Raw genomic sequence first — 17,241 nt, 5'->3', positions numbered from 1 at the left:
AATTCACCCCCCATTTCAAAATCCTGGATCCGCGCCTGAAATGTTTTAGTAGGTTTGTAATGTGTGCGCACGTCGAGAATCGATTCTTTCTCGAATCTCTGTCCCTTATAGACTGTTGTATCCAAGAATGTTGTTTCTTATTGTGAGACTTCAGCGGTAAACTTTATGGTAGGGTGGTACGAATTTGCTTGCTGAATGAATTTTCTATTTCTCCTTTGTTTGTATCCCACAAGTAAAATACATCGTCAATGAATCTTCTCCACATTAGTGGTTTGTGAACGCTCTGCCTTAAGATCTCCTTTTCTATAGATGCCATAAAGATGTTGGCAAAAGCTACTGCCATTTTAGTGCCCATGGCAGTTCCGTGTGTTTGGAAGGAGTTCTCCTTCAGTATAAGGCTGAGCATTTCTCTGAGGAAATTTGTAGCTATAGGAGGGTTATTGGCATGAAAGTTCTCGTATGAGTTGCATACTATAGTGATTCTTTCAGTCCTCCTGTGGGATATTCGTGTAAAGGCTAGTGACATCCATTGAGACTAGAAAAGCGTTTCTAGGCACCCTAGTGCTTTCAATAAACCTTATGAAATGTGTCGTATCTTTTAGAAACGAGTCCTGTATTTGTGCTATTGGCTGAAGTAGTTTGTCTACGAATGATGATACGCGTTCTGTTGGGCCATCACACCCAGATATGATAGGTCTTGACTTCCGACTAATGTCGGTTTGTGAATTTTTGTGAGGGTATAAAACACTGGGCTTCGAGGCGGATTTGGTGTTAGGTTAAACCATTTAACCGTCATTTCGTCTATGCACCCTGCTTGATGAAGGGCATTAATGAGGTGTTTAACTCTCTGGGATGTGTCTCTAACCATTGGTTCGTCTAGTGGCTGACAGCCGGTTATTTCTATCATCCAATTGTTTCTGTCCGTCATTGATTTTGTTTTCTCCGTTCATAACGACGGTTGTTCTGCCTTTATCTGCTTTTTTGAGAATAATTTCTTTGTTGTTAACGTTAATAAGCTCCTTGAGAGCTCTTCGCTGCACAGACCTCAAACACCTCAACCAGGCTTTGGCTCTATAAAAAATTACATTATTACAAAAATTCACCCCCCATTTCAAAATCCTGGATCCGCGCCTGAAATGTTTTAGTAGGTTTGTAATGTGTGCGCACGTCGAGAATCGATTCTTTCTCGAATCTCTGTCCCTTATAGACTGTTGTATCCAAGAATGTTGTTTCTTATTGTGAGACTTCAGCGGTAAACTTTATGGTAGGGTGGTACGAATTTGCTTGCTGAATGAATTTTCTATTTCTCCTTTGTTTGTATCCCACAAGTAAAATACATCGTCAATGAATCTTCTCCACATTAGTGGTTTGTGAACGCTCTGCCTTAAGATCTCCTTTTCTATAGATGCCATAAAGATGTTGGCAAAAGCTACTGCCATTTTAGTGCCCATGGCAGTTCCGTGTGTTTGGAAGGAGTTCTCCTTCAGTATAAGGCTGAGCATTTCTCTGAGGAAATTTGTAGCTATAGGAGGGTTATTGGCATGAAAGTTCTCGTATGAGTTGCATACTATAGTGATTCTTTCAGTCCTCCTGTGGGATATTCGTGTAAAGGCTAGTGACATCCATTGAGACTAGAAAAGCGTTTCTAGGCACCCTAGTGCTTTCAATAAACCTTATGAAATGTGTCGTATCTTTTAGAAACGAGTCCTGTATTTGTGCTATTGGCTGAAGTAGTTTGTCTACGAATGATGATACGCGTTCTGTTGGGCCATCACACCCAGATATGATAGGTCTTGACTTCCGACTAATGTCGGTTTGTGAATTTTTGTGAGGGTATAAAACACTGGGCTTCGAGGCGGATTTGGTGTTAGGTTAAACCATTTAACCGTCATTTCGTCTATGCACCCTGCTTGATGAAGGGCATTAATGAGGTGTTTAACTCTCTGGGATGTGTCTCTAACCATTGGTTCGTCTAGTGGCTGACAGCCGGTTATTTCTATCATCCAATTGTTTCTGTCCGTCATTGATTTTGTTTTCTCCGTTCATAACGACGGTTGTTCTGCCTTTATCTGCTTTTTTGAGAATAATTTCTTTGTTGTTAACGTTAATAAGCTCCTTGAGAGCTCTTCGCTGCACAGACCTCAAACACCTCAACCAGGCTTTGGCTCTATAAAAAATTACATTATTACAAAAATTCACCCCCCATTTCAAAATCCTGGATCCGCGCCTGGATTAGCATTGTTGAACCGAACTTGCTATGTCCCACTTAAAAGGTTTTGTTTCTTTTTTAATTGTCACTAGAAACTCGACGAGGGATATTTAGAGTTGGAAATTGTGCGTAGAATTGCGTAGAATGTAAAATGTGGCTACACGAACAAGTGCGAACTGTAACTGATGAAACACAGGAAAAAATTAATGCCTTGTGAAGAAAACCGGGATATCGTCTGCGTAACTCACCTTCCTGAATTCAGTTGTTGATTTCCACTGAAAATGAGCAACTCCCAATCACACAGGGGAAGTCTCTAAAATCAATTACGAGTAGGAGTGATACAAAGTGCAATCTATAAGACCTAGCAACTTCAATCCATTGCATGGAGAATCAACCAATTAGCAATGTGGAAGATAGTTTGATTGACATCTTGCGGTACTTGTTTGACACACCTAGCATGCAGACAAAGGTTGAAGTTGTTTGCATGTATCATCCAGATCAGAAATCCATGACATTATCAAGTTTTAACTTATGCCTCAATGAACAGCCCATCAAACTTGAAGAAGTAATCTTGTAGTCATGTCGCATTTGGCGCGGATGCAGCAGTGAATAAGAAAGTCACCAAAGTATCAGCTTAGCTCACCTTTCATTTTACTAATATTCCACAAACTCCGTTTATTTTCTTTCTTATCCCTCGAAGCTCTTTATATGTAATGATGGACTAATCAGAGATGTTTAATTGACCAACAGAGACATTGTAGTTATGCCTGACCAAGCCACCAAAGTAAACATCAGTTTGATATATCCTAGATGTAGCTGGAAATTCAAATCAATCAAAAAGACGAATATTCAATCATTCGTTCGAATATCCTCTCTTTCGTCTACCTCAACAAATAAGAAAGTAAAGAAGAATATCCCCTGCGATATTGGTAGGGCATGGCCATACCCACGGCCGGTGGCAAGGGTAATCTTTATGTTGTTTTTTCCACCAATAATTTCTGCTGAGCTTTTTCCATCCTTTCTAATCTTTGGAATTGGTCGCGACCCCTTGATTTCACTGTCTACTTTTGCGACCCTTATAGATTCTAAAATTTTAATTTTCTGCAGTCTTCTTAGCGCCCAGCGGCGCACGAGGCCTCTAAATTTTCCTCCCAACGGTCACACGCGAGAGCGCCAGAGATCTCTCTTTTTCCACATCTCATCCAACTAAGTCCATGTTCGCATACTCTGAGGGTCAGTTGTTGTGCCTACTCCATGTGTCATAAACCCGATTTATTTTCGCCATTTTCGCTTTTCCAAATTGTTCCTATTTGGTGCTGAAAATACACTCTTGAATTGGTGATTTTATACATGCATGATCAAGCCGAGACAATTTCCACAGAGTAATTAAAGGTTAGATGTAGTTGGCAATTTAAATCGACTACAATGCAAATATTTAATCGTTATTTCGAATACTTTAGGTTGAGGCCTATTATGTATACCAATTCTTCTTCTTCTTCTTCTTCTTGTTGTTTTACACCCACCGGTGTGCAGTAGAGACCCGCCATACGAATTCCATTTAAAATAGTGCTGCTCTTTCCTTATCATTATACACTCGGTCAACATTTTAGCTGAATAACAAGAGAAATCACTCAGTCTATTCTGCTAATAGTCAATGACTGATATGTTAAAAACAACTTGATTATCAAACGTCAGTGAGGCGTAAACGTTTTAGAATTCTTTTCAAAGAAATGAAACTGCCAATGTGAAATGAAATCACTGACAAAGTCCCACTTCATCGCACAGCAGAAGCCCAATTCAGTAGACCTTTAACCACTGGAGAATCAACTAATCAGCGATGTGCATAAGTTACTAAAGATAGTTTGATGGACAACTTGAGGTGGGTTCTTTGAGCCCTTTGGCATATTTACACAGTTGGGAATTATGTATTATCAGGATCTTGCGATGTTTTCAAATTTCTTGTGTGTCTTCAAGCTTGAAGTATCACCATAATCACGTACTTATGTGGTATTTACCGTGGATGGAACAAGCCTTGAAAAACTATCAGTTTAACTGACCTGTATTCACTAATATTGTAATAACTTTTTTTTCCCTCGAAAACCTTCTTATTTGGTGATGGAAAAACGCTTTCTAATTGGCTCACACGGCCATTGTGTTTATGCCTGACCAAGCCAGACGATTTCTAAACTTCCATCGAGTAAACACGAACAGCCTGAGTTCGACATACTCAAGATGCAGTCGGCAATTTAAGCAAATGCTCTATCACTTCCACAAATATTTTTGGATGAAACACATGCCAATTCTTTCGTACGTCGCCATGTTTAAAAAGCTTCCTTATGTACCTCATCGATAAGCGCAGCGTCGACTCCCGAATTGCATAATGTTGCTTTTTTTTAGTATCATACCCTGTTGTCGTAAGTTGAATAACAAGACAACTAAAGGGTAATAATGGCCACTTGAGAATTTGCAAAATATTAGTTGAAATCATCTTATTTTCGAACATGGCTTAACCAAAAAAACTATGGAAATTCTTTTCGAACAAAAGAAATTACTTAATATCAAGTTTCATTTAGTTTGGATCGGTCGTTCTGGAGAAAATTCTGTCTTGCAAAGCTAAACAAAAAGCCCGGCGATTGTGTATTTCAGGAAGGAAAACTTAATATATTAACAAAGAATGATATTAACTGCAATAAAATTAAACCACATATCATCGGTGCTAAGTTAAAAGGCACACATTGCCGGTAAATACAACTTACGGTGCTTGATATGATACCCAACAAGTTTCTGCACGTCTGTGGGAGATTTTACAATCAATACCGACGGGAATGCAGAGCCGCCTATTTATGTTAGTTTACGCCTTTAATTTTTGAATTGTTCATAGACCAATCAGCCGTCAGAAATGAAGATTGATTGACACCAACTTGCGCTCTCGATTCATATTTGTAAGGCAAATGTTATTGACGAGACCAGCCTAATCAGGATTTGCCGCCGCAATGCAACATTTCACGCCCGTGTGATCAGTGTCATGATGCTCTTGCAGAAACAGCCTTGTTACATAATTTGAATGTCCCTTTAACAATCTTGTTTTACTCACTGTTAGCATTATAAAGCAGTTTATAGTCTCGTAGTTGATTTCTAGCCAAAAAGTGTATATGCGGTAAGGTCTTTGATTAACACACTGATAGTTTTCGGTCTACTTGTAAAGATAAACATCGTATGGGCATGCCTGACCGAACAGCAAAGCTAAAGACACGCTATCAATTTATTTTGTATTATTTTTCATGAACAGAAGGTAGTGAAAACGTACCCAGTATATTGATAATTGTGCTTGACGGTCATCCAAAGCCGAATGAATAAACACGCCTGATGAGCTTACATAAGCGAACGTCTACAAACACCAACTACAGAGCCTAGGGAGTGTGGGCATAAGTGAGTGCCTTGCTTAATTCAGTCGGATAATTTCAAGTTATATATGTACATCATGCAATCCTCTATATCACACAATCGAAGAATTTAAAATCAATAACAGCGAGGATTGATGCAAAGACCAAGTTATTAGAGCTAATACCTTTAATCAGAACTTGATTTAATAACAATTTGATTGACAGCTAGCGGTTTTAAAGTCCTTTTGACTCATTCATTCACTCCGGCTCAACGTTACACTGATTAATGAGCACTCATGATCACTGAAATTAATGAAGGTGAAAAAGAGGACAACATTTCAAGCATCAACGATCAGTATTATTATGCTGGAAATGCATGTATAAATAAAGTAGCCTCCAGCAAAGTATGCCAGCTGTTTTTCAATCATTATTTGGCCATTCGGAAGTGTTAATTTATTTAAACGGAAGGATACAAACATTTGACGACGTTTGAAAATAAATATTGGCCTCAGCCAACGCAGCCATGCTTGGCCGAACAGACGATACAAGCATTTGGTGGAAATGTTCTAGATGTAGTAGATGATAATTTACTGCATGATGTAATCAATGGAGATCCAATACAAGGAATGTGCAAGCTGTCCTCACTTGAAAAACGAAAACGGCCTAGTCCTTTTTACACTCGGCTGCAATACTAACACACATGGCACACACAATACAGACTCACTGCACTGAATCTATTAAAGGCAAGAGCCTGACAAACGAGGGCTAACTGAAGACTGGGAGTGCGTTCGATTGACTCTATTCCAGAAAACCTCATGAGAGGTTTTTGGAGTTATTGGAGTACAAAATGGCTCTTAAATTATCATGTGTCAGAGAGCGTTTGTAGAAATGTTCTCCAGAATTTACTTACAATGAAAATTTAACAACCATTTCGCTTATTCTTATTCCGGAATACGGTCAATCGAACGCAAACTTAGTCAGGCGTGCCCACCAAAACATTATCTAGCGTCTTGTTATTTTCTAACGAAATAAAAACTGGTTTTTGAATTGCAGTTAAGCCGTCGTCAGTTTAGTGACTAATGATTCAAAATGTGTAGTAAAACAAAAGAAACACATTTCTAAGCTGACTGTGAACGTGAGCAATGTTTAAGAGAATCTGACCAAGATCTACCGCGCTGACCTAACAAAATACAAAAGAATAACAGAAAGTTAATGAATTTGACTGAAGAGCAAATTTGTGGGGTTTTATCTGCCCAAAAGACATCGTTTTATTCACTGAACGTGAAAGCTGCCACAACATATCCCCAGGTATACAGGCTCCGGCTGAATTTTTTGAATTTTTTGTCATTGAATTAGTTTTCCAGGCACAGGCACATAAATCTTTAATCTTAGAGCTCTACACAACAATAAATTATCTTGAGAATGATGTATTAATTACTAATTGAGACAGGCATAGCCGGAAAAAAAATCCGAGTTCTCCTATCAGTAGTCGAAACTAAGACCTTTTGATTACTAGTTTGGATGCTCTACCACTGAGCTACAGGAGATTCGTGGGAGCTAAGGCAATTAAACTAGGTTCATGGGACAAACATCCTGCATACTGCTAGGATTGGAATGTCATGTGTGACATATGCGCAATGGAAATGTGATGGAATATGTTAAGCCTGGTGAATAAATGACAAATGATGTATTAATCAGTAAATGACACAGGCATACTCGGAAACCTAGGAATACCATGAAGCTAGTTTAATGGCCTTCGCGTATGCCTGTGTCATTTACTGATTAATACGTCATTCTCAGTTATTCACCGGACTTAACATATTCCATCACATTATTTCCAATAAATTATCTTTTTTTGCCAAAACGCAACTACAATGCAAATCGATGGATCCTGGTCGTGACACTGTTTTGGTGACAGAAAGTCACATTTGGAGTTCGAGTTTGAGATGTTCAGAGTAGTATATGACTTAGTAGTAGTGATAGTGTGCCAAGTGAAAGAAATTCATTTCAAGACAGCAGCGTGCATGGGGAGCCGGAGGGGTGAGGGGCGGGGAGTAGCCAATGAGGTTTCATACGAGGGGGGCGGCGTAGGGATTGCTCGGAGGTTCAATTCCTTACCATTTTTAAATAGATCGACGTTTACCGAAATGGTGTCTCTTTCACATACATAAAACAAAGTGTTGAACCCCTTCCTTCTACCTCAAGGCAAAGACGGAAAAAATCTCCTGCGTTATTGGTACAGCATGGCCATTCACAAAGCAGCAAGCGTAACTTGTGTTGCTGGCTTTTTAGGAATATCGATTTGCTCAGGTTTGCCTATCTAATCCTTGGAATCAATTGCCTTCTTTTGGGTTCACTGTCTTTTTTAACGGACCTTTAAATTATAAAATTTTAAATTTCGCGGGCCGAAAATAGTAAATTTTTACGTGTCTAATGTCCATTCTGGTTTTATGTCGTTGTAATCATGTATCCTTGCGAATTAAACGAAAACGTACAGACGACAGACGTTTTGTTGATCCGGTGACCAATGCCACCGCACGAAAAATTAACTGGGGAAATATCCACTCTTTTCCTGTTCCTTCTCTAACATTCCCCCACAAATCAGACTAATTAAGGGACGTAATTTTCTGGACTTTGACAACTGACCGATTAATAAGGCGCCGCTAATACAGGTTCGACTGTAATTCCCGGTCTTCCTGCCCCCGATTTATTTCCCAACTAAATGCTTAGCCAGCTTTCACGGTATTAGCGACAACAACGTACAACCAATAAACACAGTTTTAATCAGTTTGTTTATTTAGTCACAATACAACTAAAGTATTATAAACGGGACCAATTGAACAAAGAAACCAATTTACCTTGCTGAACAAAAACTGTGACCTGCAACGTCAGTTGCAGATTTTAGTGCAAAATAACGATTCAAAATTGCAGTGCAGTTGGTTTTGACTGAGATCGTCGTCTGTTTTAGAAGTTCAGGTTGGTTAGTAACAAAAAAACTGCGTGACCATGAGAGTGCAAGTTATCTACTATTTACTTTATTGCTGTAACTTGAAGACTGTAAATGACATCGGGGAATCCTAGAAAACAGAACAGTGAGAAAGCAAAAAGGGAAATTAAACGGAAGAAAATCATTAATTACAAAGTCTAATTGCATGATAGCTACTTTAATGTAACGTCGAACATTTTAGGCTTAGTACACTATCCCTTGGTCAAACTCCACTATTTAACAAGCAAATAGTGTTCGTATTAAAGGATAGGTTGATTTTTGTATGGCTTTGTATTGTGCTGTCCGTAATAGCGAGCGGTCTGTATCAAGCGGATGTCCGTAACTGAGTTTGTTTGTCTGTTTTAAGTAATCATTCATGTTACTTGCAATACAGGATACACGTGGACTGTGGGGCAAAACTGCTGAGACACTTGATCAGATAGATTTAATCATTTGGCATCTACAGCTTTTTCTCGTATCTTTGCTTTTTCTCAACGAAAATGGAAAGGTGATGAAAGGTAGGCCAAGACCGTCAAAACAACATAAAGCGAGGGAAGGGGAAGGGCAAATTATGCATGAGATGTTGTCTCTATTTTACTTCAAAAAACGGCAAAACACGCGCACATTTTGTGCCCGGCATGGTGCTGGTTTCAAAGCCGACAGCTGCTGCAGTGTGCACATCAGTTAAGGAGCAGATGAAAAATGTTTGTCTCCATTGGTTTTGTCTAGGATCGAAGTTTGACGGAGCACGCTGTATGGCTCTGTATTTTTAGACTGTGGTCCATTTTGGAACCATTGTGAATGTGCTATGTGTTTCATGAGTTCCATGGCACATATGGTATATATTAGTGAGTTTAGGAAGCTACTACGGAGATCGATGCCAACAAGAACATCGTAAAACAACAGCATTTAATGAGAACTTGATCGTCGTTCAGACCTGTTCTGTTACTGGGTAGTTCGGCCACATTGTTCAACTTGACCAAATTGGAATAATCGCGAAGTAGGACAAGTAACGCGTACTTCAGTTGTCGAGTGACGTTTTCGTTGTCGTTGCCGTCATGGTTTCTAAAAATACCTATTTTATGACGTCAGTACATGCACTCGTCAAGTGCGAAAATGGCAAAAATTTGTGAAGAAATGAAGAAAGCAGTACCTTCAAGATCAACCATTCAGTGAGCTCGAAGCTCGTTCACACCATTGCATTATACTTTCCCCACAGTTTGCGGGCAATCTTGCGGTGCCGATAGTAACCTTGGTTCCAGTCCCTCGCCAGTTGAGGCAGTCGGCGCCTAGCTTGGAACGACCCTGGGTCACGTGAAAATGACATGAGATTTAAAGAAGAACGGAAACAATTATGGGTATTAAAATAACATAATTTTCCACGCCTTTCGATTTGACACTTACACTTAGCGGAAATATTGTCCTGCTAGTCAAGTGTATGACAACAACTTCTCCTTATCAGCCGCAATCTTGAAAAGCAACGTCGAGAAAGTCCTGGTTACGAGGTTAAGTCATTCTGTCTTTTGGTATCACCGAAAATAGACTGAGTCGGTTCTAAACGTTTCAAAAACATTGCTTGTGGCAACATCTGCTTTGGCTGATAGTTTGTGGTTATTCTGACTTTCACAATTCAGTTTTTCCCACGTCCCTTTTAAAGGAGCGATGTCACCTATTTGTGATGTTACTTTGAATGGGCAAAAAACAAGGTTGCATCAACGAAATCGTTAAAACTAATGTTCAGTTTTATTGGCATGTGCAGTACCCTTACTACTACACAGAAACTAGTTCAAATAGAAGAAAGATCCTCGCAGTTAAGTACTACGCAACTTAAGCAGTTTCGAAAAGAAAGCATGAAACAAATTCAGGCTTGAACGGGATTCGAACCCATGACCTCTGCGATGTCGGTGCAGTGCTCTACCAACTGAGCTATCGTCTCAACTGGGAGCTGGTCATATTGTGAGTTAGTGTCACAACATATAGTGTTAGTTATTTTTAGCCGCAGATGGCCAAGATTGAAGGGGATTGAAACTTGAAAAAATGGCCAAGTTTTTTTTAAAGTTCTTCCAGCGTGTTTACAGAAATTGCTAAAAAATTAAACTGATTATAGTTAGTTCTTCCCAGGAGAAACCCTCTTAATTTATTTAAAATGGAAATAATTTGGGTTACTGGCTTACTGCAGGTTTCCTTCAGAATGTCAGTGAAGACATCCGACAGGTCATCAAAATCGTCTAAAGTGTAGACGTGGTCTCCAGCAATCGCTACCAGCTGATCTTCAAACTTCTTATAGTCCCCAACTCCGATAGCAACAGTCATCACATTTTTAGCCTGACAAAAAAAATTAGCAATCAGTATACTTTTGAGTAAAAGAAGAGAGAAAAAACAAGTGTTTGTTATCGGAAGTTGCACCGAACATTTCTAGAAAAATTGCAATCAAGCTACAGGCTTTCGTAGTGCCAGGAATCTTTGCATTCCTTATTAATGTCAGTAGGATACATCTATTTAAACTTCATTATTAGAAGAGAGTCAGTTCGTTATGTGTCTTCTCTTTTTTAACATTTCTGTGAGGAGCTATATAGCTCATAACAGGGGGATGTCGTAGGCACTTCAAGGGTTACCTTAAGGGAAGGCATTATACTCGAGATGGATTCAGAAGCAGGATTTGTCCTTCCATCTGTCAACAGAATCAGCAAATTCGGAACGTCCGACCTGTCCCCTCCTTGCACAGTGTACAGTACAGCGGCTGCTTTCAGTGCTCGGTCAATGTAAGTGCGTCTGCCTAGTTTGGGAGGTATGCTCTCTATCAAATGCTGCACGTTTTCACTGCAGTAGTATTCGCTGTCAGCAAAACTGTTTAGCACCTCTGGGTATTTATCAAACAGAATGATCGCAGTGTGGGTAGCGTCAGGGCCAATTATCAAAGCGTTAGAGACTTCGATAAGGAATCCTTTGACCAAGGTAAAATTGCCTTTTCCAACACTATCTGTTCTATCCACCACGAAAGCCAAATCCACATCGCAGGGCTTTGGTGCTGAAATAGCAATAAATAAAACAAGGCGTATTCTAATTCACTGTCTAAGAACTAACTGTGTTAATAATACTTCAAATAGTTTTTCTTGGAAGCGCGTGCAGTTTGGTGACCGATTGCATGTAAAGGATGTTTGACCAGCACTGCTTTAGATTTTAGTTCTTAGATGTTGTAATCTTACCACACTTTAATAAAATAGAACGAGCTAGTCAGCTTGCAAGTGTTTACCTACAATCATGCCGTGGCCATCACTTGCTGCATCGTCTTTTCCACAGTAAAGCCCCGTCTACACGAGCAATTTTTATATGGCAATTTTTATGTGGCAATTTCTATTTGCCCGTGTAGATGATAAGAAATGACCAATGTTTATGTGACAACTGCATTTGCTGAAAAGCTGGCGTGTTAGTTTTTATGGGGAAATAAAAATTGCCATATAAAAAAAATCGTCCGTGTAGACGAGATGCCACATAAAATGTGATAATTTTTTCAACGTCTGGCCCGTCTTCTGACTTTCGCCATCTTGCTTTTTGCCTTTCCATGGTCATCTCCGCTGTGCGAAATTATTACTGACGCAAATTAACAACAAATATTTGTCGAGCCATCTACACGGGCAAATAGAAAATGCTACATACAGTTGCCACATAAAAATTGCTCGTGTAGACGGGGCTTAAAGCGTACGCGTTTAAGACTGATTAATTAGAGGGTTGCTGCTGATAAAGGAGGACAATGCCCTCGGCTTAAAGAATGTTCCCAGAATATTGCAGTAATGCCCTCGAAACTTCGCTTCTCGGCCAGTCAGTCTATATACCAATCACCTAAAGGGGTTTATTTACCATATTTCCCAGGTTTACTGTTGGAATGTATTGCGTCATATCACCATACGATTTTGACCAATTGCAAGCAAGGGAAAATATGCCAGGGGGAGATTACCACTAACACAGCTGATAGACTAACTGCAGGAAACAATTAAACCGTATACATATTCACATCGGGGGCATTCTACATTATGATAATGTTTCTGAAAGCAGGAAAAAACATTTCTTTTACGACTGGCTCATTAATCAAAATCAAAATTGTTTATAAGTTCAAGTGGGCATGCTCGGCTTAGCAACCAGTTAAGCATGGTACGAATTCTGAATCTTTAGGACCAAAAATAACTTTTTGGCAGCTGCCCTAGTTAACACCCTTATAGTTGAGGATTCTGGGTTGTTAGCTTGTTTGGCGTAGCTTCTTGAATTTTTGTTAAACATATCATCGAGTTGATTTTCTGATGATATAATATAATCTGTAAACGTTTATATGAACATATAATAAGTTTACTGTTCCTTGGCTAATAATACCCGTCTGAACACTCTTTTTACGTCCAAACGTAGAGCTACTGATACTTACGGCAGATCAAGGCAGTGATGTCGTCGACTACGTCTTGAAGTTCGTTATAGTCTTCTACAAAGAACACTTCCTTTCCTGCAATCTTGTCCAGTACTTTTCGATATTTCCCCCTTTTTGCGTCAGGGCCGATTGCAATAACAATCATACGGACACCTTTTGCCTGAAATAAAGAAATTTAAAGATAAAACAAAAATTTTACCAAGTAACGTGACCCTCTTTAGTAAACCAGAACTGAAGCCGTATTGTGAATTTGATGGCATTTTGCCAAAGTACAATGTACAAGTGTTTCTGAGGTGGTGACTTTACTAAACTTACTCGTATCATCATTATTATTATCACGAACCCTCTGCTTGTCAAGAGGAATATCAAAAGATGACCGGAACGGCTAAACAGTCGCACCTTTTCCTGTCATCCTTTGAAAGTGGAAACAAAGAACACCATACGAAAATGGAATCCTGTTAAAGTACTGCTCACTTAAGGTGGCTCTATACCATTTCTTCAGTTTTCGCTGGTGGTGATACATATTTTTCTTGATGTTCTGGTTCTTTCAGCCCTGTGAAAATGTCTTGGTTTAAACATAGTCTCAAGTACCTGAGTTCTTGTGCTTTGCCAAAAACACCGTGACAACTGGTGAACCCCATTTCCATGGCAACCAGCAGGTGATACCTCTCTTGATTCCTTCCACTCCTAGCTAGGTTCAAAACGGGTTTGTCCGAATTTCGCGCGGTAAAATTTCGCATTTTTTTGTGTAAAGAAGAGAGAAAATCCAAAGTATCTTCTCGTAAAGTCAAAACAAATTCTGTACACACGTTTTGTCAATTTCTGCAATTTTCCTTTTTGCCATTTATTGCAGTTGTCCATGTATAATTCTCTTAAGATTTTTTGGAGTATAAATACCAGCTAAATCCTTACATTGAACCATTTTTCAGAAAAATTCACCGTGTAAAACTCGTTAAAATAGCCTTACTTTTCAGCCTAAAACTGGCCTTGCTTCGTGCGCGAGCATAATGAAAAATCCCTTATCAGTTAGAAAACTGCGCGCGTTTGCGTCACTTTAGTACCCAGTCGCCGCGCGACAAAGAACTGTATGAAGGTTTCATCGACGGAATCAGAAATTAGAACTGTGTTTTATACGCACTGGAGGTTTCGCACTGAGAACAAAGCGAAATTCAGGTCACGCCTGAAAACCGATTCACGACGACCCTGACCAAACATGACCGTATATAGGCCGCTCAGATCCAGGTTCTTCAAGCCGTCCGCGCCAGGACGGCCTGTTCATACAACACACATTAAGGCAAGTACTAGGCCAACTTGCTTTGATATTTTAGGTTGGGTTCGATTGACTGTATTCTAGAATAAGAATAAGCGAAATAGCTGCTATATTTCTCTTTTTCAGTAAGTTTAGGAAGAAATTTCTGCAAACGTTCGCTGGTACACGATAATTTAAGAGCCATTTTGTACTCCAGTAACTCCAAAAACCTCTTGTAAGGGATTTCTTGTCATCATTGTAGGTATTCCTATTCCGGAATAAGGTCAATCGGACGTACCCTTAGTCACGCCTTTTTTTTAACACGCTTACACACCGTGAATACACCGTTGTCGTACCTTTATGGCTCTAACATGTTTCATGTATTCTGCAACATCAGTATTAGGGTGAGATTTCCCATCTGTTACCAACACCATCACACTCAGTACTCCTGGTCTGTCGCCACTTTCCTTGGTGAACATTTCCTCGTCAGCCATTTTTATAGCGTGGTCCAGACGGGTTGGCTTACCCAGCAGACCAATGTTGTCTATCAGTTCAAGAACGGCCTTTTGGCTAGGATAGTTGACATCATTGAATTTTTTGTGGAGGGTGCTTTCTTTGGCGAATGTCTGAAGAGACACTTGGGTTCCGTACTCGGATACATCAAACTGCTTGAGAAGAAGTTTTAGAGCTGTCTTCAGTTTAGGGATGTTCTCTTCTCTGATACTTTGAGTTGTATCGACCACAAAACCAAGGTCCAGTTTACACCAGGCACCACCTGATGGAGAAAACAATGTTTTAAGTCCCCTCTTTTACATGAAGTGAGGCAGATTTGTATAGCTGCTTTTTAAAGAGCTTCGAGCTCAGCCCAAATTTTTCTCTTTGAAAGGGTAACTCTGTGGAGGCGAAGTCAGCGAATTGGACGTTTGATATGAAGGGCAGTAGTTCGAGGCATAGAATCTGAGGTCATGCAGTTTCCTTGGAAAAAGAACAGAATCTCGACTCCACAGTGTCCCTATTCACCCAGGTGAATGGAATACGGTGATATACTGCTGGGGGTGACCCCACGATGGGCTATTTACATTTCCAACCAGGGGGTAGTGGGATTATTTGTAGTTCCTTCATGCTACAAAAACACCTGGGCGTGTTTAACTTTTACAGAAGCAAATAATACTTACCTGCAGTTGCCATGGACAGCATACCAACAAAACAGCCCAAGAAACACAACACAGTTGGATTCATCTTGCGCTCCCCCTTAGATTGGTAAATCAATCTATAAATAATAGACAAAAAAGAATAAAGCACTTGTCTCGTCGTTGGCTCTTGTTTCTCTTTCCGTTTGCTACACTCTTTCTAAAATTACAATTTACTTGCTGTACACCAAGTGTAAATCTCTGCACTCATTCAAGCAAACAGTAACTCCTATCTCAAAAGAAACGCAAGTAAACACCACATGTATATTCTTGAAGGTAATCGTGCGTTGCGACCGTGAAAAGCCGATTGAATAATTAGTGTTGCAAATTGAACTTGTAGATGCATACAAATACAAAAGGTTACAACACAAAGGCATAGGTGCCATCTCGACATATTGTTGGAATAACTTCCCTTAATTAATTATGTAGTCAGTAATTTCCGCTCAGCTTATACCACGCAAACCTCTATCTGCAGTAGAGAACTTGAAAATCGATAACAGTTAATTTAGGAGCGATAGAGGCCAGTTCATCATAGCTAATGTTTTGAAATTCATCAAACAATCAGAGACGAGAATACGATAAAATATTTGAACACACCTAGCCGCGCAAGTTCATCTGATTCATATGCTAATAGCTCCAATTTTATCAAGGGGTGGCTTAATAGATTATTAAAAATCAGACAACTTTTCAAGCATGGGCGATCAAAATTGTTATGTTGTTAATAAATAAATAAATAAATAAATAAATAAATAAATAAATAAATAAGTGAGGTAATCTCCAACAAAGCATCTTAGCTGCATTTCATAGAAAATTTTCGTTTTTCTTTTGGTAAACCCTTGTTGTTTGCGAACTGAGCCGCTCCAGAATGTGTCTAGTGTATCAGGGCTGGCGAAGGACACAAACCTTTGACAGGCTGCCAAGTGCACTCAACCATCGTTCGCTAAGGCTGGCCAAACAGAAGATCTCTTTCAAGTAACACGAGTTTTGTGTTCATGCTCTTTAATGTAGGGGTTAGCAATTTACATGTAATCAATCTTGGTTACACGCACTCTATTTGAGTGTTCTCTCACTGAACGAGTAAGAAAAACTCTTCCTTCTTTTCCTCAGTTAGGCCGGCAATGGAAACTCTCACATGCGATAGTCGTGATGCACACTCGTCGCATTGATTGATTCAAACTTTTAAGTTTGCATCATACATCCGATATTATTATAAATCGATAAGAGGTTTTTTTTAAGAAACTGTGCTCAGTGCCGACGGGAAAATAAAATCCGATGTTTGGTTTTATCAGTAGGGCGGATAAGTGACCACATCGTTTGTTGGGGATGGGACGAATATTATTTGGCGCCAAAAGTTGCCCTGGTGTAGCTCGTGCATTGGAGCAACAGGAACATCATCGGTGACACGAAATAAAGAAAAATCAATTACCATATACCTATACAGAAACACTTCGCAGTAATAATCTAAACAGGTGTATGTTCAACTTACCTTTCTTAGTTCAACTGTACCACTGAAAGGAGCCCAGGCTCTCAATCGCAAGTGCACAGAGTTGATCAAGGAATGATCACACGGATGACAATTTATGTAGTTTTATGTCTTAACTGACTGAGACTTCAGCCAATCAGCGCTAAGTGAAAGAGAGTGATTTCAAGCCTATTCATGCTTATTTGACAATGATTGAAGGCACGCGTGCATAAAAATACATGCAGACGTCTGTTTTCACACAGATGGCTTTAAAACACGCTTTTGCCACCATAGGACTTATGGCGATATAGAAACGGGATTCCCCTTAAAGATATGGGGTACTTACTG

General features: G+C 39.6%; 2 protein-coding genes across 3 annotated transcripts in view; both read right to left on the bottom strand.

The window, feature by feature from the left end:
* LOC146483564 (matrilin-1-like) overlaps window positions 1–5,057 on the bottom strand; it is a 55,597-nt gene extending 50,540 nt beyond the window's left edge. For both annotated transcript variants that reach the window (XM_085105738.1, XM_085105739.1), the window contains exon 1: window positions 4,966–5,057. The gene's annotated coding sequence lies outside the window, so the exon portion shown is untranslated. The remainder of the gene's footprint in view (window positions 1–4,965) is intronic.
* A 3,316-nt stretch (window positions 5,058–8,373) lies between these two features.
* LOC146483563 (collagen alpha-6(VI) chain-like) lies at window positions 8,374–16,972 on the bottom strand. The gene is made up of 8 exons (XM_085105742.1): window positions 16,918–16,972; window positions 15,417–15,511; window positions 14,598–15,016; window positions 12,993–13,152; window positions 11,194–11,606; window positions 10,753–10,903; window positions 9,732–9,883; window positions 8,374–8,669 (listed from the first exon to the last, which is right to left on the bottom strand). Exons 2-7 carry the CDS (start codon window positions 15,478–15,480, stop codon window positions 9,768–9,770), a joined length of 1,323 nt encoding a protein of 440 aa, XP_084961868.1. The 5' UTR covers window positions 15,481–15,511; window positions 16,918–16,972; the 3' UTR covers window positions 8,374–8,669; window positions 9,732–9,767.
* Window positions 16,973–17,241: the final 269 nt, after the last annotated feature.

Source organism: Pavona decussata, unplaced genomic scaffold (assembly GCF_977016875.1).
Source record: "Pavona decussata unplaced genomic scaffold, jaPavDecu1.1 SCAFFOLD_38, whole genome shotgun sequence".
Lineage (NCBI taxonomy): Eukaryota > Metazoa > Cnidaria > Anthozoa > Scleractinia > Agariciidae > Pavona > Pavona decussata.
This window is presented reverse-complemented; position numbering and strand designations above follow the sequence as displayed.

What these genes read in the sequence shown, in the direction of transcription:
- LOC146483563 (XM_085105742.1), bottom strand. Translation starts at nt 15,480, where the DNA reads ATGAATCCAACTGTGTTGTGTTTCTTGGGCTGTTTTGTTGGTATGCTG. An exon ending in CATCACTGCCTTGATCTGCC is followed by an intron (nt 11,607 to 12,992) that starts GTAAGTATCAGT and finishes TTGCTATTTCAG; the next exon opens with CACCAAAGCCCTGCGATGTG. An exon ending in GTATAATGCCTTCCCTTAAG is followed by an intron (nt 10,904 to 11,193) that starts GTAACCCTTGAA and finishes TTTTTTTGTCAG; the next exon opens with GCTAAAAATGTGATGACTGT.